Raw genomic sequence first — 24809 nt, 5'->3', positions numbered from 1 at the left:
AAATCATAGACATCTTCTTCCCTTCCATTTGTGATATAAGGATTTAAAAATAGGAATTTTGAGTAGTGTATTCATTAATGAATTGAAATAGTATTTCAGTATAGATACAGAAACAAGTTAATATACATATTTTTGTATACTTAGAGTCAAAGACTATAGACAATGAGTGTTACTCATGATTTTATTATTCATTTATTATTGTTATCTCTTCCTGTTTGAACAAGTCCACTCTTGTTGCTTGTGCTTATGTCATGGATGACAACATTGTTAAATAATTGGAGGGTGCTTCTTATCTTAGAATTCAAAGTTCTTTGAACCTCTCAGGCCAGGTTATATCTGTTGGCTGGATCTACTATATAACAAGCACTATCTTATTATTCTGCACACTAACTGTTTGATAAAATGTTGCATCGATCAATTTGGTAACAACTATCATTTCAGGTTTGAAACAAAGTTTGTCAAATGTTTCTTTTATTTTCCATGTTTTAATTTGTGGCAACTTTGATCTCAATTCAGTAGATGTACATATTTATGCTTCCTAATTGTGATATTGAATGGTGTAGAAGCAAACTGAGGCAGACAAGGTGCACTTCTTTATCTCCAATGGCATCTTCCAAAGCTTTCCAAATAAAACTTGTTGTATTTGTTGGTCTCTTGTTTGTCTCAAATTTAAGGGCATGGAAGAAAATATGATATCTGAAAATTCTTATTCATATACTGATAAAACTTTAACTTTCCGAGCTCCTCAAATAAAATATGATGTCTTTGTTAGCTTTAGAGGCACAGATATTCGCCAAGGTTTGCTGAGTCATTTGATTAAGGAATTTCATCGAAAACAAATTTTTGCCTTTGTTGATGACAAACTTGAGAGGGGAGATGACATATCACAGGCACTTTTTGGAGCAATAGAAAAGTCGCTGATTTCATTGGTGATATTCTCACAAGACTATGTTTCTTCGAGATGGTGTTTAGAAGAACTTGTGAAAATAGTCGAGTGTAGAGAAAAAGATGGACAAACCGTAATACCTGTTTTTTACAAAGTAGATCCATCAGATGTACGATATCAAAAGGGCACCTTTGCAAATGTGTTCGCTGAACACGAGGAAAGGTATGATATGATCAAGGTGCAAAACTGGAGAACTGCTTTGAAAAATTCTGCTGATTTATCAGGATTTCACTCGACAAATTTTAGGTAAGTCTTTTCCTGCTTTTTTACATAGTTATATGCATCTACCTTGTAAGCAGTTATTGCATAAGTCTGGAGATTAACAATTGAAATGTAAATTGATTGTATATTAGGTAAGTCAATGATACATTGAATGATGATAATGTGATATATGTATGGCCTTGTGTGTACATGTAATTTTCTTTTACTTTGTAGTTCTGAATTTCACCTGTAGAAGCACATAGTAAAGTTAGTCTTCTCTAGGTTCATATTCATGAAGCTTTTAGATTGCTAATAAAAGAAAACAAAGGTTCCAAACTTCCAAATTAATAATAAATGTATATTTTCTTTTCCTTTGTTGTTGTATAGGAATGATGCTCAGCTTGTTGATCAGATTGTTGATTTTATATCATCAAGATTAAATGACATGCATCAGGTTAAATCAAAAGGACTTGTTGGAATTCACAAACCAATTGCACAGTTAAGAGTCGTTGATGCTCAAAGAATCCGAAGATGTACGTGTTATTGGAATTTGGGGTTTGGGCGGTATTGGTAAGACAACCATTGCAGAAGAAGTATACAACAGAATGTGTGCCGAATTTGAATCTTGTTGTTTCTTGGCAAATGTAAGAAAAGAGTCAGAAAGAGATGGAATAATGTCTTTGAAGAAGAAACTCTTTTCTACACTATTGAATGAACAAAATTTGAGAATTGACTTACCAAAGGGATTGCCTGATTATGTTGAGAAAAGGCTTGGGCGCATGAAGGTTCTCATTGTTCTAGATGATGTGAATGATTCTGACCAGTTAGAAACTTTAATTGGAGCTCATGATTGGTTTGGATTAGGCAGTAGAATCATTATAACAACTAGAGATAAGCAAGTGCTAGTTGGAGAAGCTGAAGAGATATACCAAGTTGAGGAATTGGATTGTGATGAATCTCTTGAACTCTTCATTCTAAATGCCTTCAAACAAAACCAGTTTGAAATGGAGTATTGTGAGCTGTCAAGGAGGGTGGTCAGGTATGCCAAAGGCATTCCATTAGTTGTTAAAGTTTTGGCTCAACTTCTTCGTGGCAAACGAAAGGATATATGGGAAAGTCAATTGGAGAAACTTAAAAGAATGCCTAATAAGAAAGTTCATGATATAATGCGGCTGAGCTATGACGATCTTGATCGTCAAGAGAAACAGATTTTCTTAGACATTGCCTGTTTTTTCAATGGATTGAAGCTCAAGTTGGAATACATAAACGTTTTACTGAAAGACCAAGATTATGCAGTGGCTGCTGGGATGGAAAGGCTGAAAGATAAGGCTCTTATAATTATTTCTGAGCACAATATTGTATCTATGCATGATATTATTCAAGAAATGGCTTGGGAGATCATTAAAGATGGCTCTGCTGAATACCCTGGAAATCAACTTCGGTTATGGGATTCTCACGACATATATCAAGTATTGAAAAACAACAGGGTAAAACTCAAAAGTTTGGTTATTTATTTATTTCTGGGGAAAATAGACTTTTAATGTTGTTTGAAATTTCTATACTTCTTTGTTGATAGGGGAGTGAGGCCATTAGAAGCATATCCTTCAACTTTTCAGCAATTAAGGACCTTCAGTTAAGCCAAGAAGTCTTTGCTAAGATGAGCAAACTACGATTTCTAAATTTCTACAGCAACATATCTCAAGAGGCCACGTATAGTTCTGATGGACTTCCATCTTCGTGGAACAAAGGCCTGTGTCTTCCTCAAGAACTTGATTCTTTGTCAAATGAACTAAGATACCTTAGTTGGATGCATTACCCTTTGGATTCCTTGCCAACCAACTTTTCTGCAGAAAATCTAGTAATATTGGACTTGTCCTTCAACCGAATGGAAAAACTTTGGTGTGGGGTGAAGGTAAGTTGTATATATTTGTGTCCTATTGTATGAAATTTCCATTTCATATATACTTTAATTAGCTGTTTGATTCTTTTTTAAAATTGTTCTAATTGGTGCAGAATCTGGTAAATTTAAGGATCCTTAGATTATATAATTCCTTACACCTGACCATGCTGCCAGACTTGTCGAAAGCCAGAAACCTTGAAATACTAGTTATTCGCAAGAGTTTCAGTTTCCTTTATGTACATCCATCTGTTTTTTGTCTCAACAAGCTTGAGATATTGGATCTAGGAGGGTGCGTTTCCCTTAGGCAGCTCCGAAGCTATATCCATTTGAGCTCTCTCCGTTCTCTCTCTCTTGCCGGCTGCGTAAGGCTACAGGACTTCTCAGTTACCTCAGAGAATCTGGAAGATTTGAACTTAGAGCTCACAGGTATCCAACAACTACCGACATCCTTTGGGCGCCAAAGCAAACTCGAAACATTACATCTAGGATTGTCTGATATTCAGAGCATTCCTGAAACCATCAAGAATCTCACAAGGTTCAAGTATCTTAGCATCAAATATTGTTGGAACCTGAGGGATTTACCAGAGCTTCCCCCATCTCTTGAGTATCTAGATGCCACCGGATGCGCATCACTCAAGACAGTGTTGTTTCCATCATCGGCTGCCTTGCAGCTTAAGGAAAACAGGAAAAGCATTTTGTTCTGGAATTGCTTGAAATTGGATCAACACTCCCTTGGGGCTATTGAATTGAATGCACGAATCAACCTCATGAAATTTGCATACCAGCATTTATCAGCATTAACACATGACTACTATAAAGATAATGACAATGAAGCCATCTATGTGTATCCAGGAAGCAATGTTCCAAAGTGGTTGGAGTATAGAACATCACATGATTATGTAAATGTTGATATCTCTTCTTCGGCTGCGCCACATTCCCCTTCGTTGGGCTTCATATTTTGCTTCATTGTTCCACGAATCCTCTCGGATGGTTCTACTTTCAGGTTTACCATAAGTGTTGGTGAAGATGAAGGAAACAATGTCAAATTTTACTTGAAGAAACCACTTGAAAAAATTGTTTCAGATCATGTGTTTCTCGTGTATGATCACCGGCTTACTCACTTCCTTAATAGCAGAAGCAATGTTGAAGTTCAACAGAGGCTTAAAATTAAGGTTGCGGTGGTGACACAGACAGGTAAATCAGATTATGTGCCTCTGAAGCTAAAAGGGTTTGGGATCAGTCCAATAAAAGCATCAGAATATCAAAATTTCATTCAGAAAATGGAATTGGTTGATAAGAGGACGAAAAGAGCTGGTTCAGTTACTTTGGTTGGAAATACTTCACTTGAAAGATTTTGCTTCCAAGACCAGAAAACTTACTTTGACTTCATTCAAGAAATCAACTACGTTGATGGTTGTTGGAAATTCAAACACCATCAATTCACTAATTATTCATATAGGTATTTTATTTGATTTTAGGTGCATTAATAAATAGTTTTATGTTTGAAAAGAGTTTTTGAGGATGTATTATGTGATTGTATTTTGTTTTATTATCCGTAGATAAATTAGACATTTAAATCTCTTGTATTAGAGAACTACACTATAATTAGATATAGAGAAAAAAAACTCAGACATATATTTTTCCTAGTATAATATGCTTCTCTCTTCTCTTATAAACATAGTTGTTTACAGAGCTGCGCATTGCGCAACACTTCTTAAACTCTAAAATTTAAATTTTAAAATTCTTAAATTTTAAACTCTTAATTTTAAATTTTAAATCTTAAATTTTAAATTCTAAATTTTAAACTTAAAATATAAATTTTAAATTTGAAATCTGTATAAAATATAATAAACAAAGAGTTAAGATAGTCACCAAAAAAAAAAGAGTTAAGATTAATTTAATTAATAAGAAATACAATTTTGTTTATGGACTGTTTTTTTTAGATATGAATATAATGCGTGTGTTATGCATGGCTATGAATATAATAGGTGTTTTCTTTTTTTATAGAGATTATTTTTTTTTTTTAATTTGTCACTAACAAATTGGACCCTCAGGTTTTTGGATTATAAAAATATGAATGCAAATTTAAAGGTTTGAATTCTCAATGCACTATTTTAAATTTTGGGATACACAAATAAGAGGGTAGGATTAGCACATTTTAAAAAATTTATAAATCAAAATGACAAATTTAAGAATTAAATTTGTATATTTAAAAAGAGGTAAATACCAAATCGGTATCCAAAAGATTCTGACGCTGACAAAATGGTACCTGATTTTTGTTATTGACAAAATAGTCTTTGAAAGATTTTAAAATTTGACAAGCGTACCCACGAGTTCGCCGGAGCACATCTCCGGCAAGCACAATGCTGACATGGCCACTACAATTTGATGATATGGCAAAAACCGTCCCCAACCATAATCCTTCCCCCCCCAACCATAATCCTTCCCCTCCAACGCACTTCTCCTTCCCCCTCCCCATCGCACTCCCCCCTTCCCTTCCCCTTCCTTAATGCACTCTCCCCCTCCCCAACCATAATCCTTCCCTCCGCTTCCCTAACCCTAATCCCCCTTTCCCAACGCACTTTCCCCCTCCCCAATCCAAAATCCCACCTTTTGAACTCTAATCCTCTTTTCTTGCCCCGTTGAACCCTAATCCCCTTTCTCGACGCATTGTCTCACACTCTCAATTTACCCTCCCCAAAACGACAGTGGAGCTCAACCTTCTCAGTTTTATAGAGCTAGTGTCACTAACACCACACTGTTGCCATCGTCGGGTCTTCTGCGTTCATCAGCGTCGTCTGTCTCCTTTATTGGCCTCGTCTCCGTCACCTTTGCTCGCTACTCACACTGCCAGTTGCCGCTTGTATCTGCTTGTTGCTCGTCCCCAGTCACTGTCCTGCCTCTTCTGTCTGTGTTCTATCTTGGCTCTGTCATGTCGTGCTTCCTCTGTCTCTGGTGTTCTTCTTCTGGTCTTGTCTAAATCGGCTTCTTACTTCGGTGGTGTCTGTATTAATCTTTATTTTATTTTATTTTGATTAATGTATATGAATTTATTTGTTTTCTCTGGGTTTTATTTTTATTAATCTTTTTGAATTATAAATTAATCTAAAAATTTGGGATAATTCATGATTTGGGACAATTCTGTTGATATTGAGGTTATTGTTGCTGCTAGTGGTGGTGTTGAGAGAATAAGAGGGGAGTGTGTGTTGGAAAAGGAGGAGTGGTGGAGATTGCTGTTACTGTTGATGTTGAGATTGTTGTTGCTGCGAGTGGTGGGGTTGAGGGAGGGAGGGGTAATGTGCGTTGGGGAGGGGAAGTGGTGGAGGTTGTTGTTGCTGTTGATGTTAAGGTTGTTGCTGCGAATGGTGGTGTTGAGGGAGGAAGGGGGAGTATACGTTGGGGAGGGGGTTGTGATGGGGCGGGGACTACAATGGGGGAGAAGTGTGCGTTGGGGATGGGGGCTGCGACGGGGAGGGAGAGGGAAGGGGAGAGAGTGGGAAATGGATTCTCTCCAATTTTTTTAACACTTGAGAAAATGAAGTTTGATCTCTCACCATTAATATTATAAGTGAGACCAAAAATAAATATGAGAGAGAGAGAGTAATGAAGGGAGAGAGATCACAATTGACACCATCTAATTTTTTCTTCACTGGAGAGGATCCACTCCCGAGAGAGTGTGCGTTGGGGAGGGGGCTTTGGGGTGGTTTGCCAGGTCACCAAAATACGTTGGCCACATCAGCATTGTGCTTGCAAGAGATTTGCTCCAACGAGTTCAGGGACACGCTTATCAAATTTTAAAATCTTTTAGGAACTGTTTTGTCAATAATAAAAATCAAGTACCATTTTGTCAGCGCTAGAATCTTTCGAGTACCGATTTGGTTTTACCTCATTTAAAAATGAGTCTCGCTACACATCCAAGCAATTTTACATCCAAGATCATTCAAGTCATTTAGTTTACGTTGCGGGACTTCATCTTCTTCTTCTTCTTCTTCTTTTTCCTTCTCCTCCTTCTCTTCTTTCTCCTTTTTTTCATCTTTTTTTCATTATCGTCATCGTCACCACCACCATACTACCACATCCATCTTCTCCTCCTATTTCTTTTTTATTTGAATTTCTTTAATCCCCTCCTTCCTTTTCTTGTTTCTCCTCCATCATTATTGTTGTCATCATCAACAACACCAACATTTTGCTAACATCTTTATTGATTCTGATTTTCTATGGAGATCGAAAAAATAAAAAATATTATCAAAACAAAACTATTGTATAATACCAAATGAACAAAAAATGGTCCATTATATAAATTCGAATTCAGAAACACACGCGTCTCGAATGAACAAAAAATATTATCAAAACGAAACAATTATATAATATCAAATGAAGTAAAAATTGTCCATTATATAAATTCAAATTCAGAAATACTTACGTCTTGAATGAACCGAAAATTAGCTCAAAACGAAACCATTGTATAATACTAAATAAACCGAAAATTGTCCATTAAATAAATTTAAATTTGATGATAACAATAATGATGATACGTATTAGAAGAAGACAAGACAATGACGATAACGATGATGATTATGAAGACAATGATGATGGAGGAGAAGGATGAAATAGAAGGAGGAGACGAAATTCTAATAGGAGGAGGAAGAGGAAGGGGAAGAGATGTTGGTGATGACGATAACAAAATTGAAAAATAATAAAAAAGAAGGAGAAGAGGAGGAGGAAGAGAAAGATGCATTGTTGGTGACGGCGATAACGAAATTGAATAATAAAAAAGGAGGAGAGGAGAAGGAGGAAGAGAAAAAGGTATTGTTGGTGACAATGATAATTAAATTGAAAAATAATAAAGAAGAAGAAGAAAGAAGAAGCATAAATTTAAAAGAAGAATAAGAAGAAGAAGAAGAAATACAAAAAAAAAAACGGAAAAAAGAAACCACTCAAATATTGGATAAATTTAAATATAAAATTGCTTAGATATAGAAAAGTACTCTTTAAAATTTTTTAAAACAAATCTAAGAGTTAGATTTATAAATTCCATATTATAGTAAAACACAGCAAACTTCAACAAAGCTAGAAAACACCGATAGAAAGTCAATATCAAAATAAAAAAAGTGTTGTTCATCTACTATTTCCTTTTTCTACTTTATGGCACATGGAGTAGAAAATTTAAGGATCAAAATTAAATATTTCAAGGAGTTTGAAATATTGTACAAATTTGTTGGACCAGGGTCCTCTGAGGATTGACCTTGTGTTCTGAGGCTGCAAAAAAATTATTTGACACATTTTTATGACCTTAGCCAGTTAGATCTTGAGATGCCTCTCCAAATAGCTTGAGATGACTATGAATATTAGATGAGATGATGATTCAGGAATCAACAGAAACCAAGATGATATGGTTATTTCCATTTGGGGAAGCGGCGGCTTGGTCGATCTGACTCCGGCACAAGGGGCAGCCGGTATGAGAGCCAAGCCACCTATCAATGCAACATGTGTGGAATACGTGCTTGCAACTGTGAAGCTTCCGAACACTCTCTTCTTCTTCGAACTGCGCCAAGCATATAACACACTCTGTTTGGTTCCTTCCATCTACAGAACCACCTACCTTGTACTGGAAGGTAATGGAGTGCGACTCCAAGCTCGCGCCGCCGCAGCCGGAGAACTTGTTGTCCAAATATATTCCCGGTGGTGCCGGCATGTCACTAGTGTGACTACACCATCCAAGCATGGTGAAGCTGAAGAATGTGAAGGCAATTATGAGTGCTCCAACTATGAGTATGCCAAAGACGATGTTCATTTGTTCCGGTGACATGGTCATGGCGACACAAATGAAAATGGATGAAAAGGAAGAAGGGAATATCTATGCAGACATTTATTGTTGGAACTTGTCAAAGATGTTTGTTGACGATTACTATGTGAGGGAAGCACCAACTTAGTAGTTCTCAACAAAGCTAGTAAGGTAGAGCAGATAGAAAACATTCTATGTGTATTGAATATGATCTTTCGTAGCTAAATATGACAAACAATAAAGTATACTTATAATATTAAATTTTTGTAATAACGATCTTAAGCAAATAAAGATGTTGTTATAATCTATAAAAATAGAATATTAGTAAAATAAAAAAATTTAGATTTAATTATTTTGTTGGTCCCTATAGTTTTACTAAATTTACAATTAGGTCTATATATATTTGTTTAATTAGATACTTACACTGCTTTTGATTTCATAATTAGGTCATTTCTGTATAAAAAATGTTAAAATTAACAGAATATTTCTCCTAAAAAATATGTGATTAAAGATCTAATTAGATTCTTAACTGTAGGTATCTTCAATTTATGAAAAAATATTTTATTAATTTTAATATTTTTTATATTAAAAATTACTTAATTACAAAATTAAAAATAATATAAATACTAAATTAAAAAATATATATAAAGATCAATATAATAATTAAATCAAAATTTATTATAAAACAAGTCCAAGTTTACAATATTTGGTTCACATATGGTAAAAAAAATGTGCAAAGGGAAAATTAAATTTATTTTGAAAATAGTAAAAAGTTATATGAGTAAACAAAATTACTTATTAAAGCAATTAATTTATACAATTATTTATCTTAAAAAATACAAAAAATATTTTAAAATCATGCAGAAGAATAAAAAATAAAAAGGGGGACCTTTCAAGAAGTAGTTGTGGCGTAGAAGACATCATAAATACTAAGATGATATGCTTCGGATTTGGTTAAAACTAGGAATCTAGAACTACTAGTTCCTATATCGGGCATGCAAGAAAAGAGTTGACAATTACGAAGAAGGAACATATGCATATTAATTACTTGGAGCTTTTAATAAGGATCTTATGGCGGCTTCAGGGCATGGATCTGATTTTAATTAGTTTTAATATATACACGAGCAGTAGAATAAGAATTATAACATTAATGATTTAAGTATCTTTGTGGTTGGATTTAAAAATGAAATATTATTAGAATATTCTATTTTCAAAAAGGCTATGTTACACATCGAGTTAAACTCTAAAGTAGTTCCTGAGATTCACAAAATGCACTAATTTAGTCTCTGACTTCCCAATTACACTATTTATGTCCTCGAAATTGAAAAAAATGCACCTAGTTGGTCCCTCCCCCTTTTTCCATCTAAACTCCTTTCCAGCAATAGTGATGTAGCAATTGATTGCCACGTTGGAGTGTGTAACGGTTACAAGATGTGGCAATCAAAAGTGTGTAACCCAATGTGGTCCCTGAGCCTCTTTTTAACCCTAACTGCTGATGGAGTAGCGTACCACTTCTTCTTCTTCTTCCTCCTCCTCCTCCTCCTCGCTGTCCGTTTCTTCGTCGTTGCTGTGCTGGTTGGAACGATGGTTGGACGTGCAAATGAAGAAGACGGGAGTTCTATTCGATCAACGACAAGGACGCCTAGTCGCAGCAGAGCTTCGCGAGTGCCAGAGCGGTGTGGGTGTGGGAAACGCCCTGTGTTCCGATGGTCTGGAACGGATACCCAACCAAACAAGCCGTTCTTTAGACGTCCGAATTACAACGTAAGTTTGTCTTTAAGAATTGTTGTTGATTTTTTTTATGCCAACTCTGAAATCCTTAAATTTACTGCTCACAGAATAGTGAAAAAAGGTGGTGTGAGTTTTTCCGATGAGCAGACATTGTAGAAGATGATAATGAAAATTTTGAAAATGTTGCAGCATATAACAATGAAGAAATGAGCGTGAGTCTTGCTTTGAGGATTGGCAATTTGGAGGTTGAATTAAGGACCCAGAAATATATAATACAAATGTTAGGATTGTTGGTTTTTTTCTTATTAGTTGTTGTACTAGTTGTGATTGTAAAAATGTAACAACTGTGTATTGTTTATGAATGTATGTGCAGTGTTTGGATTATTGGTATGTAAATAGATTACAAAGATAATAACGAAACTGAATAAATAGAACAGAACAAATAAATTGATAATAGCATATTTTGATTATAATTAACACATTGTCAAACACAATCAATTGAGTAGCTCCTGATAAACACCATAATGCAGCCACCAAAAAAGAACACAATTAGAACTCCAAATTTAAAGGTGTATAACTACTAAAAGTAAAAATAAACCGTACAGTCTGGTTATATGCTTTTCCTGAATGAAAATAACAAAAAAAATAACTAATGCCTAAATTCTATATGTAATTGATCAAACATCAACAGCTAGTATATCCAATTATTTAGTATTTTTCTTCCTTGGTGCTTTGAACCCTAGAGTTGGAACAAACTTCAGAAAGCTTACCAACTTAAAAGATGTTGCTACACTTGCTCCTTGCATGGGATCAACAGAAGCAGTTACTGGTGGTGGTGAATTTCTCCTTTTAGTTGCTAATTTATGTTGCCTTTTTGTTGGTAGTGGTGGTGTTGGTGCCTGAGTAAAGTTAGGAAACTAGTGTGAAAAAAGAGCAATTACAAAATTGTCAAAAATAAATGATAGAGGACATTTTTACCTCATCTTGTGTTTTACCATAGTTTGGTTGAGATAAGTCAATCTCGGCAGCAGCCGCTGGTGGTGGAAGGTTGTCTGTAACATCCACATGAGGAGGATTTTGGACACCAACACCAAGAGGAGCTTCAACTGCTTGTGGTGCTTCATTGGTGGTGTTGCTTGCTTCAGCTGCAGGTGTACTCCCAGTTGGAGTAGTTTTGGACTTGGCAGCCGCAATAGCAGCTGATGCAGCTGCAAGCGCAGCAGCAACCTCATCAGCTTTCTTTTTTTTTTACATCCCCTCTTAGTGTGGCCCTTTACTTCACAATATGTGCATGTGAACAGCTTCAGCTGTCTCTTTAGAGTAACGGTTGGCTTAGCTTTCTTGTTTCCACTAGTACCCTCATCGGCATCCTTTCTTCTTTTGGTTGTCAGTTTTTCTGGTTTTCGTTTAATGTTAGGAGCTTGTGGCTGATTGTAGACTGATTTTTTCCACAGAGATTGGCCTGGGAGAAGATTGATGTGATGTTCATATGTCTTCTTGTATGACTCCATGGTGACCAAGGAATGACAGAAATCTTCGGGTCTCTTGTTCACCCGTGCAAGAGTAGCACAGGCATGAACACAGAGAATGCCTATAGTAAATAAACAAACAAATGATCAACTCCACATAAACCAACATAATAAATGAAGAGAGTCAAGAGTATGGTTCACTAACATATATATATAAAAGACAGGAGTAGAGAGTCAAGAGTACAAAATAACAAGCTCCTAACTCAGTCTGCGAAGCTAAGGCTGGCCGGATGAGATTTACATACATATATACATACCCCAAGGTCCAAAATACATAAATAAAACCCTAGTTCTCCTGAAACCTCTAAGAGATGCAAAACAAAACAAGTTGTTCGGAGAGTTATATACATATGACCATGTATAAAATATACATCAAAATAAAGTCCCAAAATATACTTTGCTGCAGAACTCTAGACGCCTACTGAGGTGCCTCTCGACCTGCATCTGAAAAATAACAATATTGTGTGGAATGAGAACCGAGGGTTCTTAGCATGGTAAAGGTGCCACGCACATAAGATATAAGGTCCTGGGAATGCCAGAGGCAATCCTAGAACACCGACACTCAGATTATAAAACTTAAAGAAGTAAAACAGAAACCATAAATCAAGGTGGTTCTCTAAGGCTTTCTAAACTTAACCAATTCCTTAAATCTAACTAATACTAAACTAGAACCCTAAATCTCTCAGCCTTTCCTCCGTTCCTCCATCTCCGGTGAAATTACAGAGACAAACAAGCAGACAATGACAAACACAGGTAGAACACAAATAATACAGACAGCAAATAAAACACATAGCATATTATAATTACTTAGGCAATCCCATTTAATGCACAAGCAAGCAAATCAAACAATATGCATATGATGTATGCCTGTCCTATGGCTGTTGATACCAACTGTCGGTTACGTAGCCAGTCCAACATGTCTCGATAGCTAACCGCGGACAGTTCCTCTATACACGTAGCCCCAATATCAGAAATTAACCATGGAAAGAATTCTAAGCTGACATGGGGGAGACAACACCCCAAGCTCAATGATAACCATGGGCAGAATCCCAAGCTGACATGGGGGAGACAACATCCCAAGCTCAATATTATCCATGGGATGAATCTCAAGCTGACATGGGGGGACAACACCCCAAGCTCAATAATACTCAATCTTTAGCTTACATATGCATCTCCGGCATACTTGCAACATTACCATACTTCCTCAATAAATCATAATCACTTACTCATTAATCATATATTTTATTATTCTCAATTAATTAACTTCATCAATTCTCTCATACATCACTCTCAATTTTACATTATTCTCTTAGTTGCCTCATACACCACTTTCATCATCTTTATCAAATCAAAAACCATCTTCTCTAACCACATATGACCTTTTAAAAATCTTCCTTCATCTTCAGGTTACCACCATTTCCTAACTTCATCCTATTACTAGGTTTACTAACCAGATCTAGGGCCAAAGGAATGAAAATAGAGGCTTAGAAGTTCGAAATTTAGTTTTAAAATACAAAACTTTGAGTTGTTGGAACAGGGGCCAGGCGTACGCGTGGGTCACGCGTACGCGTGGGTGCGCGTCTGGACCAAGACGCGTATGCATAGCCTTTCTCACGTACGCATGCGAACCAGGCAGAATCGACTGGTCGCGTATGAGAAATTTCACGTACGCAAAAACCCCTGGTCACGCGTTTTATCAAAAATTTTGGCTAAGTCTAAAACCTGTAGAATTTCAATTTTGAATCCCGAACTTCTGACGTGCAAAACTTTTTCGTTTTAAAACATTTTTCTTCCGTTCTTCGAACGCCGTAAACTTCACGGACCCAGTTTTCATATAAAATAAGTTTGAAATCATTCGAGAGTCCGGAAGCAGAGTTATGGCCTGCCGAAGTTCGGACAAAAACCAACTTTACACAAAACCTCAAAACCTTAATATTCATTAAAAACCAAATTCAAATACAACTTACTAAACATATATACAACACAAAATAACCCATATCACACTAATGAGATACCACACCCTCTCATCACTCACCATACCTTATTTTCATAAACCCTATACATAAACTTCTCAAATTTTCCAACAATCATCAATATACAATCACATATATACACCTTCATGATCACCATTTCATCAATCATTACCATACCCTTATTCATCATTCCATTCCCAATATAATCAATTAAACACCATCACATACTCATACCATATTATCATTTATTATCACAAGCACTGAGCATTTAACATACTTAATCGTTCCACCCTATCTTATGATCATCTAACCTAAGTTTTCACAAGACATTATATATTAAATACGAGAAACCTAAACCATACCTTAGCCGATTTTCACGTATAATCCGAAACACCACTCAAGAGGCACCAACCACAGCTCCAAGGATCCAAAATCCCGAAAGTAATGGCATCCAAACTCCACCAAGCCACCAATGTATACAATTAAGCTCCAATTTTTATACATACCAACCTAATTCACATATATGACACATTCATACCTAAAATTCAATACCTAATATACTTAATTTAGGAATTAGCTAAGGTTCTAGAATTCTTACCTTACCCAAGCGTCATTCAAGCAAGAGTGAATATTTTTCTCAAGCTAATCGAGTTCTATAACATCAAAGGAGCAAAATATCACCACCACCCTTAATAATTCTCAAAAATCAAAGGGGATAGAGAAACTAAAGCAAGAGAAAAGTTTACCTATGAAATTATTCCAATAGATTCGTAGAGCTCGACGTGGTAGCCAAGTGGCCGCAAACAGTGCGGCGATCGGAGCTCGGAGCGAGAAGTTGTGGTGGTTTGAATTTTGGTGTTAGGGTTTATCTTTCTTCTCCCTCACCTTGCATTGCTTCAGCGTCTTGGCTGAAGGGAAGAAGAGAATTGGCTCTTCTTATATGTGGTTGGGATGATAGGTTGGGCCTTGGCCCATTTCAGGCCCAGTTCAACCGGTTTGGCCCATTCGGCCCAATTTTGGGCCAAATTATTTGAAATTAGTGTCAAAATTCTCGTTTTAATGTTCTCTATCATGTTAAACTTCAAAATTTTATTTTATAATTTTCTTGATTAATAATTAATTTATTCGCTAATTATTTATTAATCTCTTGGGTTTTACATTTCGTTCATTCAGTACTATACAATTGTTTCACCATGAGTACGTGTTTGGTTCATTATGCAAAAAGCTGTTCGAATTTGAATTTATATAATGGATAATATTCCATTCATTTAATACTATACAATTGTTTTACCATAATAACATGTTCGGTTCATTTTTGTTTTGCACAATTCAAAACTCTTCCTCCTCACCTTCCACTGCTTCTTTTCTTCACCAAGGAGAGAAGGAGGAAAAGACAAAAAAATATAGTAGCAACAACAACAAAAGAATAACGATAAGGAGAAAACACGTGAAGAAGAAGGAACGCGAAAAAGAATGAGGAGGAGGAGGAGGAGGAACGCGAAGAAGAAGAAGAAGAAGAAGAAGAAGAAGAAGAAGAGAAGAAGCGCGGGAAAAGAAGAAGAAGACGAAGAGAAGAAGCGTGAGGAAAGAAGAAAGCGGAAAAAGCGCGTGACCTAAAATTGCTTAGATGAACTTGGATGCCAAAATTGCTTGGAAGTAAAATAATGTATATACAAAAATTAATCACTAAGTAAAATATATATATTGAAATATAAAATATATATTAAAAATAAGTTAAACTATATATGTATTTATATATAAATATATAATATTAATTTTGATGGCTGACTTTAATATGTAAATAATATTTTTGTTCTTAGACTTAATTATAAATTTTAAACATAAAAAACTAATAAAAAATTTGATAAAACTAATTAAATATTCAAAAACGTTCTACATCCAAGTCATTTATCTAACAAAGTCTAACTAAGTTGTTATAATGTGTTTCTTGTTCACGCGCTTCTTCTTTTTCTTCTTCTTCTCGTACATTGCTGCTGCTACTGCCTCTTCTTATTTTCTTCTTTTTTCCTTATTTTTCTCTTTCGTTATCGTCTCAGTCGTCACCACCACCACTACCTCCTCCTCTTTTGTCTCCTTTCTTTCTCATTCGAATTTATTCTCCTCCTTCTTTTTTTTCCTCCTCCTCCTCCATCATCATCATCATCATCATCATCATCATCATCATCATCATCATTTAAAGATATTTTTTTTCACGGTTTGCGCCACTTAGAAACAATTTTTTTTACATTCTTCTTTACAATAACGGGCTCCATCTAGATCAACTCTTACAAGTCTGGTTAACCCTAAGGTCATAATTCTTATCGTGAGCACCTACGTGATACTCGAAAAATAACAAATATAATCATGATCAGTTTACAACAATATAAATAATAATCCTAATAAATTATAATACAATTCTAGTCAATATACAATAATAACCATCAAATTATCTGGACCATCCTCATAAACCATATCATTACTTGGACCAGATTCATCAACCACATCATCACATGTATCAAACTCATTAACTACACCCTTACCAAAACTAGGCCGATCAACCTCATCTTCACCTGCACGAGTCTCATCAATCGCATCATCGTTCTCTTCCCCGTCACCCCCAGGTATAGGAATTCATATTGGGGTTTGGTAACATCCAATCTCCCTATGAACACTCCTAACCGAATCAACAAAAATTCTCGGTTTAGAGTGCCCAGAATAGGACCGCAGTGGATGTCCTGCATCCAAAGATAATCGTCTGACAATACATTATGTGACATTTCACATAAATTTTCTTACTTACTCGATCAGTCAAATGTTGGCGCCGCTTTACGGTGTGGAACCATGCCAGCTTGATTCCATTTTCTCTATGGTCGTTTGGCCCAGGAGCACTACCAAATTGAGTTATGTACTTGTTCTCTAACCCACTTGTGCTGTGATTAGTTGATCCAGTCAATGAAAAACTGTGAATTTGGAGTCCAAAAATCATGGCGACGTCCTCCAAAGTAATCATGCACTCGCCGTATGGAAGATAAAACGTGTGCGTTTCAAAACGCCACCTTTCAACCAGTGCGTCTATAGTCAGACTGTAAGACATGATCCTCCCAATCTGAGATATATGATAGAACCCGCTCTCTCTCAATTGTTCTTCCACCCTAACATCATATGAGTCTATTTGGTGTAAGTATCTCGTATGAAAATTTTTTTAACCCTAAAAACAAAAATAACAATTAACAGTGAATCACTATAACCAGTCCATAACTACTATTACTAACAAAATAAATTAATATTTATTTTAGTAACAATTATATTAATTAATTACTAAATTACTACCGACTCTAATAATTAATAATTATTAAATAAATTATTAATTATTAAATACTACAGTTGCACACAAAAATTACTTACATATATAAGATATTAAAGATATTTTACAATATAATCTTCAACATATATGATGTCACTTTTTTTATTTTCGTATTTTCTAAACTCTACGATAAAAAAATATACAAGTATTTAAATATAATTATAACCGAAGAACTAATTATTAATCTTTTATAATCAATATTTAAAAATATATATTTAAAATTAATAACAATTCTAACATAACAATTAAAAATTATACTATTTTTTAACCAATATTTAAAGGGTTATTTAACAATAAATATTTAAGAATAAAACTAAACTAAACTAAACTAAACCTAGTTAACAAATAATAAACCATGAAACTGTTATTTTTTTAATTAAATATTTGAAATGAACGATATTTAAAAGTAACATCACTATAATTAATTCTATTTTTTTAATAATAATTTAGATTTAATTATTAAATATTTTAATCAAAACTAACATCACTAAAAATATAAATTAATAATAATTGAAACTAATGTTTTATGTAAAATAAAAAAATTTCTAAAAGTTATTAAGTAATTCTGTTTTTTTAATAATAATTCAGATTTAATTATTAATATTTCAAGCAAAACTAACATCACTAAAAAATTAAAACTAATTTTTTATGTAAAATAAAAAATGCCTAAAAATTAATAAATAATTCTTTTTTAATAATTAAGATTTAATTATTAAATATTTCAACCAAAACTAACATCACTAAAAATATAAATTAATAACAATTGAAACTAATTTTTATGAAAAAAAAATTTCTAAAAATAAATACTAAACATTAATAATAATCAACTATTAAATACATAAATAATACTGTTTTTGAAAAAAATTATTAAACTAAAACTAAAATTACTAAAAATATATACTGCTACTACAATAACAAAATTATATTTCCTAATCAACTAACAATTAATTTATTTACTATTAATTAACAACAACAACATCTACTACTACTTCAACAATAACAAAATCATATTTCCTATCAACTAATAATTAATTTATCAATCCCGCTACGTTACCAACAACATTTCTGCCAACTTTTGTCAACTCTTATTTATAACTGTGTTTAATAGAAGTGTCTTTGTAGATGTGTTTACTAAAAATGTCTTTTTCATAACTGTATTAAATAGAAATGTCTTTATAGATATATTTTCTTGATGTGTCTCTTTATATATGTATTTAAAATATAATAATTAATTATTATTGACAATAAGTTGACAGATAATATATTAGTACCCTATACTTTTTCTTAATTTATTTACTATTAATTAACAACAACAACTATAACAACTACCACGACGACTACTACTACAATAACAAAATCATATTTCCTAATCAACTAACAATTAATCTATTTACTATTAATCAACAACAAAATAATCTAAAAAAACTACAAAACCCCTAAACTACTATTTAAAAAACATCCAGTTCAAAAAAAAAAAAAAAAAACAGCAATAAACAAAAAATAAAACACTTTACCTGTATGGCTTTGATTTAGTAGAGTATATAATCTGCTGTCGTTTTACTTGCTTTGGTGGGGTAAAGAAGTTGAAAATGATGGAAGAGAGTTTTGTGGAGCCTTGGACGAGAAGAAGAAGAAATAGAGAAGAGAAGATGGTCGCTAGAGTTAAAGGCTCTCACGGTGGGAAGAGAGAGGCTAGCGTCACGTGTCGTGCATGCACACAAAACGTCAACGACATTTTATGCAAGAAAAAGTATAGGTAATCAATAAGATTTTTGAATAATGTGTAAACAATGTGAATTAATAGGATTAAAAGAGTAAATTTAATTAGTAGCATTAAATTAGGGTATAGTGTATTTTCATTTGATTGGTGGTTGTTCATGTTGTTCAAAATTTTCATTGTTCCCCTAGCACTCTCCTTTATACAAAACAATGGCAACGTTTTGTGCAAAACGGCAGTGATGCATTGCGCTAAATGGAGTCGACGTTTTTTCTGCGTCAGTCAGAGCTTCCCTCAACGGTGACAAACACGCCTCTTTGGGTATTTTGGTAAGATACACCAATCGAAGCCCAATATTAAAAGAAAAAAAAAAACAGTTCTCCATATGTCAACATGTTTTTTCTTGGACGTTTTTTTTTTGACAAAGGTTGTTATCTTGGGAACAGAGAGAATCCTTACAAAAAGATTGCTCTATTTTGATGAGCGAAAATCGAATACGCTCGGATATTGGCAAGTACACTAAATCGCATCAAATAATATCACAATGAGTAGATATCATTTCCATAAGGATTAACGGATTAAGACAAACAATGTTTAATTAGATCAATCAAATATTGACAAGAGAAAATTGGATCGTGAATTAGAAGCAAGAATAGTGAAAAAATTTTAACATTTAAGATGATTGTAGAATGTAAATGGGAGATGGATTAGAGAATTAAGAAGAAATTAAGAATGAGAATGTTGAAGGTTCCAGAGATATTTGATTCTTAGAAAGAATAGTGACTGTGTTTTCTTACTTTAACTCATACAAAAATATTTTCACAATAAATCATTTATAACCAAATTCCAATTTTTTAATAATTTAATTTCTCTTAACTTAGTTAATCACCAATCCCTTGGTCAACTAATTAAGAGAAGAGGTGAAAAATAGTTTCGATTTTAAGTCAAACAATATTCAAAAAACTATCCATAGCTGAATTATATATCACGTATTCAAATACTAGTTCTAAATAAATGAAGATTATGAGATAGATTTCAAGCTAATCTGAAATTAATTTTTCTAAAGTAATAATAGAATTCAAGATAGAATTATAATATTTTTCAATACTTCTAACCATTAGTGATGAAGAAAGAAACTCAATCTTAAAATGTAGAAAAGCATGAATTAAAATAAAGAAAGCACTCACATTATAGATGCATAAATCAAACAGTGCTCCTAATCTTTAATAATGGAGGTTTAGTTATTTATGATAATGAAGGAAACTAAAAAGATGAGAGAGATGTTGATGCTAGGGATCCGAGAATTCTCAATCCTGGATCTTCCTCTCTTGTGAACTTTGTTTACTTATTTATATTCTAAGTCTACCTAAAATTCAAATTCAAAAACTAAATTTTATATTCTATGTAGGGAGAATAAGATAACTAATAACAATAATTCAAATCCTAACTAAAACTAAAACCAAATCAGAATCAAATCAAATCTTATCTTAACAGAATCTTTCTTAATTTGACCGAAATTACATCTCTGAGGAGTGGGTTGTGCTAAGTATTCCGGACCTCAAATTAAAGTGAATTTGCTGGCGTATAATTTTATAGGTTTAGCGTTTAACTTTGATGTAGTGGCCCTTGATCAGGGATGTCAACGGGGCAGGGTGGGAGCGGGGATACCTCCCTGCTCCCCATCCCCACCCCCAGATTTGCTCCCCGTCCCCATCGCTGTTCCTCACCGTGGGAGAATATTGCTCCCCATCCCTATTCTCCACAGGCCCCATTCCTCCGAAGACCCCATTCCCCATCTATCTGATAGTTCTAACTAATTATTAATTTCCATATAAATAGAGCTGCAAGTATCCATCCTATACAAAAACAGCAAGATTTTATACAAAAAGTCTAAACGACAAGATGGTAACTTTTTTCGAAATGACACAGTGGGGGGACGTAACGGCGAGTCAGAGGACAAAACAGTGGACAAGGCGGAAGACATGGAAACAGAAGGGGGAATAGACACGACGGCAGAGTTACGGAGCCACAAATAGAGAGCACGACGCAGTGAGAGTGATGGCACGGTGAGGTGTGACGATGCGATGAGAAGGGAGAGTGGCGAGGGGGGTGGCTGCAGAGACGTTGGATGGATTATGGAGTATGAACAGTGTTAGTGATCTCTGAATTGAAGAAGGGTTATGCAAATGAGGACAAGGAGTTTTAGGTTTCTATATATATATGTGTTTTGGGTTTCGGAGACTAGAGTGAGGGAACGGGGTGGGGATCCCTACGCCTGCCTCGGGTGAATTTTATCCCCCGTTCCCATCTCCGCAGAAAAAAGTTTCCACAGTTAGATCCCCATTCAGAGCAGTTCCCGCAGGGATCCCTGCGTCTCGAGTAATTTTGCCATCCCTACCCTTGATTGGCGTTGCACTTCAGTTTTGGCATTGGACGCCAAGTCTTTGAGACACTGAGACTTGTCCTTGGAGTTTGGTATTAGACTTGGCATTGTGGCGTTTAACTTGGACTTTGAATTTGGTCATGAGCATTTAACTTGGAGCCCCAGGCCTTGAAGGTCAGTTTTCTTCCTCTTTTGGGCGTTAAATGACAAGTTGTGGTGTTGGACGCCACCTTCATTTCTTTTTTTGGGCGTTAAACGTCTTGTTGTGGTGTTGAATGCCAACTTGTTTGGCCTTGAATACATTAAATGCCTAGCTTGATTTTATGGCGTTAAATGCCACCCTTAGCGTTGCACGCCTAGCTTGATTGTTTTTTGATCGATTTAGATAAAAAAAAACTATAATTAATTTAAAAAAATACACAAAAAATACAAGAAAAACTACTAAAAATGCATATGCATCAAATTTTCAGTGGCAATAACAACGAAAATGCAATAAAAAATTCAGTGCCGTTTTCGCACTAGCACAGTGTAAATTTTGTAATTTTTTTGTTGGTAAAAATATAATTAAATATTTAAAATGCTAAAATTGTATATTACAATTTATTTGAGTAAATAAATAATTTGTTTTATTTAAATTGAAAAAAAAAAAGGCCCGCTGCAAGCCACCTCCATATGACAACAGGTTTCTCTTGGACGTTAAACAGGTTATTACTTATGTTAGGGCCTCAATTTTTAACACGCCCCAATGTATAGCCCACCATGTAGCATAAGTTAAGCCCAACTTATTGTGGAAGAAAACTTAATTTAAGGACATGAGCGTTGTGATTAAACATAGATCCAGAGCCCATTGAAAATAAAAAGACTCCTTTTTTGAGTTTGGTGCACGAGCAATGGTGAATGCTATTTCCAAGTGAGACCAAAAAAATAATAGCATTTGGAAGCTTTGTATTGAGAGTATGAGGGTGTGGTGAGACATGGAATCAAAATCATGAATCATAATTGGTGTAAGCCATATTACCTTATCCATATATATCCACATCCAAATCCACACCACCCATCTAAATTCCAAAATAACACCTCTTCCTGTTTCATCTCATCCTGAAATGGCAATGGCAACACAAGCTTCCCTCTTCACCCCACCCCTCTCTGCTCCCAAGCCCACCGACCGTGCATGGAAGCAAGCAGCCGCAGTGTCCTTCACCACCCCCAAGCTGAACCTGAGGTTCCCAAGCATAAGAGCTTCGGCTGCAGAGGAGAAAGTAGAGGCTGCTGCAGCAGAGAAGGAGAAGGAGGAGGCACCAGTGGGGTTCACCCCACCTGAGCTGGACCCAAACACGCCATCCCCAATATTCGGAGGAAGCACTGGAGGACTATTGAGGAAGGCCCAAGTGGAAGAGTTCTACGTCATAACATGGGATTCCCCGAAAGAACAGATCTTTGAGATGCCCACAGGTGGCGCCGCCATAATGAGGCAGGGTCCAAACCTTCTCAAGCTTGCAAGGAAAGAGCAGTGCCTTGCACTTGGGACAAGGCTTCGCTCAAAGTACAAGATCAAGTACCAGTTCTACAGGGTCTTCCCCAATGGCGAGGTCCAATACTTGCACCCCAAGGATGGTGTCTACCCTGAGAAAGTCAACCCTGGTCGCCAAGGTGTTGGTCAGAACTTCAGGTCTATTGGCAAGAACGTTAGCCCCATTGAGGTCAAGTTCACTGGCAAGCAACCCTATGATTTGTAATTCAGCCTAATCTCTATTGTACTTACTTATTATAATCATATTAATCTCCGTACCTTATGTGTTTACGTATTTCTATTGTTGGGTTTTATGATTAACTATGCCAGCGTTTGGTTTATGTCTTGAAATAGAGGCATAGAGATATAAATATTAAAGATATAGACACAAATTATTAGTATATTTTTTATTGTGCTTGGTAAAATATTGAATAAGTACAATAAAATTAGGGAAAAAATTCATATTTTATAAAAATTAATAAGAAATAAAAATATAAAAAATAATTGTATAAAATTTAATAAAAATTAAAAATGTAAAAAATTGTGTTCAACTGATTACGTTTTTATGTTTTAACATTTTAAAAGAACACTATATATATATATATATATATATATATATATATATATATATATATATATATATATATATATATTTTATGTAGTAAGATGTTTATAAAAAATTTGTATTTCAACAAACAAATAATAAAGTACTTGCGTGTTGTGTCTTGAAACCAAACGTTGCCTATAGTTGGGTATTGTGCTATTTTGCTTGATTCGTGCTGGGACAAGAATAATTGAATTAGTTGCTTCTGATTGAAGATATATACAATCGTAGAAATTCATATTACAATAATAATTAGCTATTCCGCTATTCAATTATTATGGTATGATATATATAAAATGAAGAAGCTAAGTAGCATTGGTTAATTATATTCAATAAGATGAAGCTGAAGATAGTGGTGGCGTTGGTGCTGTTCCAAGCACACTCTCAGAGCTCAACCTTGTTGGAACCATAATCACCAATTTATACCCAGCTCATCCGATCTAACCTTTCAACACGTGGCATATGATGAACTCGACAAGCCACTTGAGCAATAATCTGATTGACCTCAATCTATGATATTGAGGTGCTATATAGAGGATTCATATCACAACTTACTTTGAATGTGGGGAATATCGCTTTGGACAATCTGCATCTTGACTTGAGCGGCTGAGCCTCTCACAGATGTGGCAACTACGACTATGTTATTGACTGGGAGTTTAAGCCAAGTGGTAGTATCAAATAATTAATTCTAGTCGATGCTGATTTTTAATTACTAATTAATTAATGACAATAATTAGGGATGAAGGGAGAGTGAAACTGCTGAGTTGGCAGTGGTGAATTCTAACAAAATTTTTGTTTTTGTAAAAATAATTTATAAAAATTAATGAAGGAAGCGGCTTGACCGTGCACTTGCAAACGGTAAGTGGATGGATTGTTTTCCATCAGTCTCACTGTCTCAATCCGTAGAAAACGGTTTAGATCATGCGCTTATCCTCCTTAATACAAATTCAGTCATAGAAAAATCTAATCGGATGATTAAGTTTTAGGAGAGATGATGTGGTTTAGAAGAAATTCGGGTAATTATTACTGAAGTTTGGAAGGAATGGGTGGATGACTCAGCAATGTTTATTTTGGCTCATAAATTGAAACATTGTAGGCATCGTATTATTCAATGCCAGCAGCAGAACAAATCTAATTCGAAAAAGGACATTGGTGAACTCACATTT

The 24809-nt window shown here is 34.7% G+C and overlaps 3 protein-coding genes across 3 annotated transcripts; 2 read left to right on the top strand and 1 right to left on the bottom strand.

Moving 5' to 3' along the window:
- The first annotated feature begins 385 nt into the window (after positions 1-385).
- On the top strand, positions 386-4696 carry LOC112776244 (disease resistance protein RPV1). Its single transcript, XM_029295862.2, is given in 6 exon segments — positions 386-584; positions 773-1192; positions 1535-1649; positions 1651-2634; positions 2724-3059; positions 3161-4696. Coding segments are annotated over 6 exon segments (3279 nt in total). The 5' UTR covers positions 386-519; the 3' UTR covers positions 4520-4696.
- Positions 4697-8412: 3716 nt separating this feature from the next.
- Positions 8413-8862, bottom strand: LOC112778036 (RING-H2 finger protein ATL34-like). Its single transcript, XM_025822406.1, has one exon. It carries the CDS (start codon positions 8860-8862, stop codon positions 8413-8415), a length of 450 nt encoding a protein of 149 aa, XP_025678191.1.
- A 13376-nt stretch (positions 8863-22238) lies between these two features.
- On the top strand, positions 22239-23334 carry LOC112776959 (photosystem I reaction center subunit II, chloroplastic). Its single transcript, XM_025821241.3, has one exon. It carries the CDS (start codon positions 22633-22635, stop codon positions 23263-23265), a length of 633 nt encoding a protein of 210 aa, XP_025677026.1. The 5' UTR covers positions 22239-22632; the 3' UTR covers positions 23266-23334.
- Positions 23335-24809: the final 1475 nt, after the last annotated feature.

The sequence above is a fragment of the Arachis hypogaea genome, chromosome 19 (genome assembly GCF_003086295.3).
Source record: "Arachis hypogaea cultivar Tifrunner chromosome 19, arahy.Tifrunner.gnm2.J5K5, whole genome shotgun sequence".
NCBI classification, from domain to species: domain Eukaryota; kingdom Viridiplantae; phylum Streptophyta; class Magnoliopsida; order Fabales; family Fabaceae; genus Arachis; species Arachis hypogaea.
The sequence above is the reverse complement of the archived record's forward strand: the minus strand, read 5'-3'. Positions and strand labels throughout refer to the sequence as shown.

What these genes read in the sequence shown, in the direction of transcription:
- LOC112778036 (XM_025822406.1), bottom strand. Translation starts at nt 8,862, where the DNA reads ATGACCATGTCACCGGAACAAATGAACATCGTCTTTGGCATACTCATA.
- LOC112776959 (XM_025821241.3), top strand. Translation starts at nt 22,633, where the DNA reads ATGGCAATGGCAACACAAGCTTCCCTCTTCACCCCACCCCTCTCTGCT.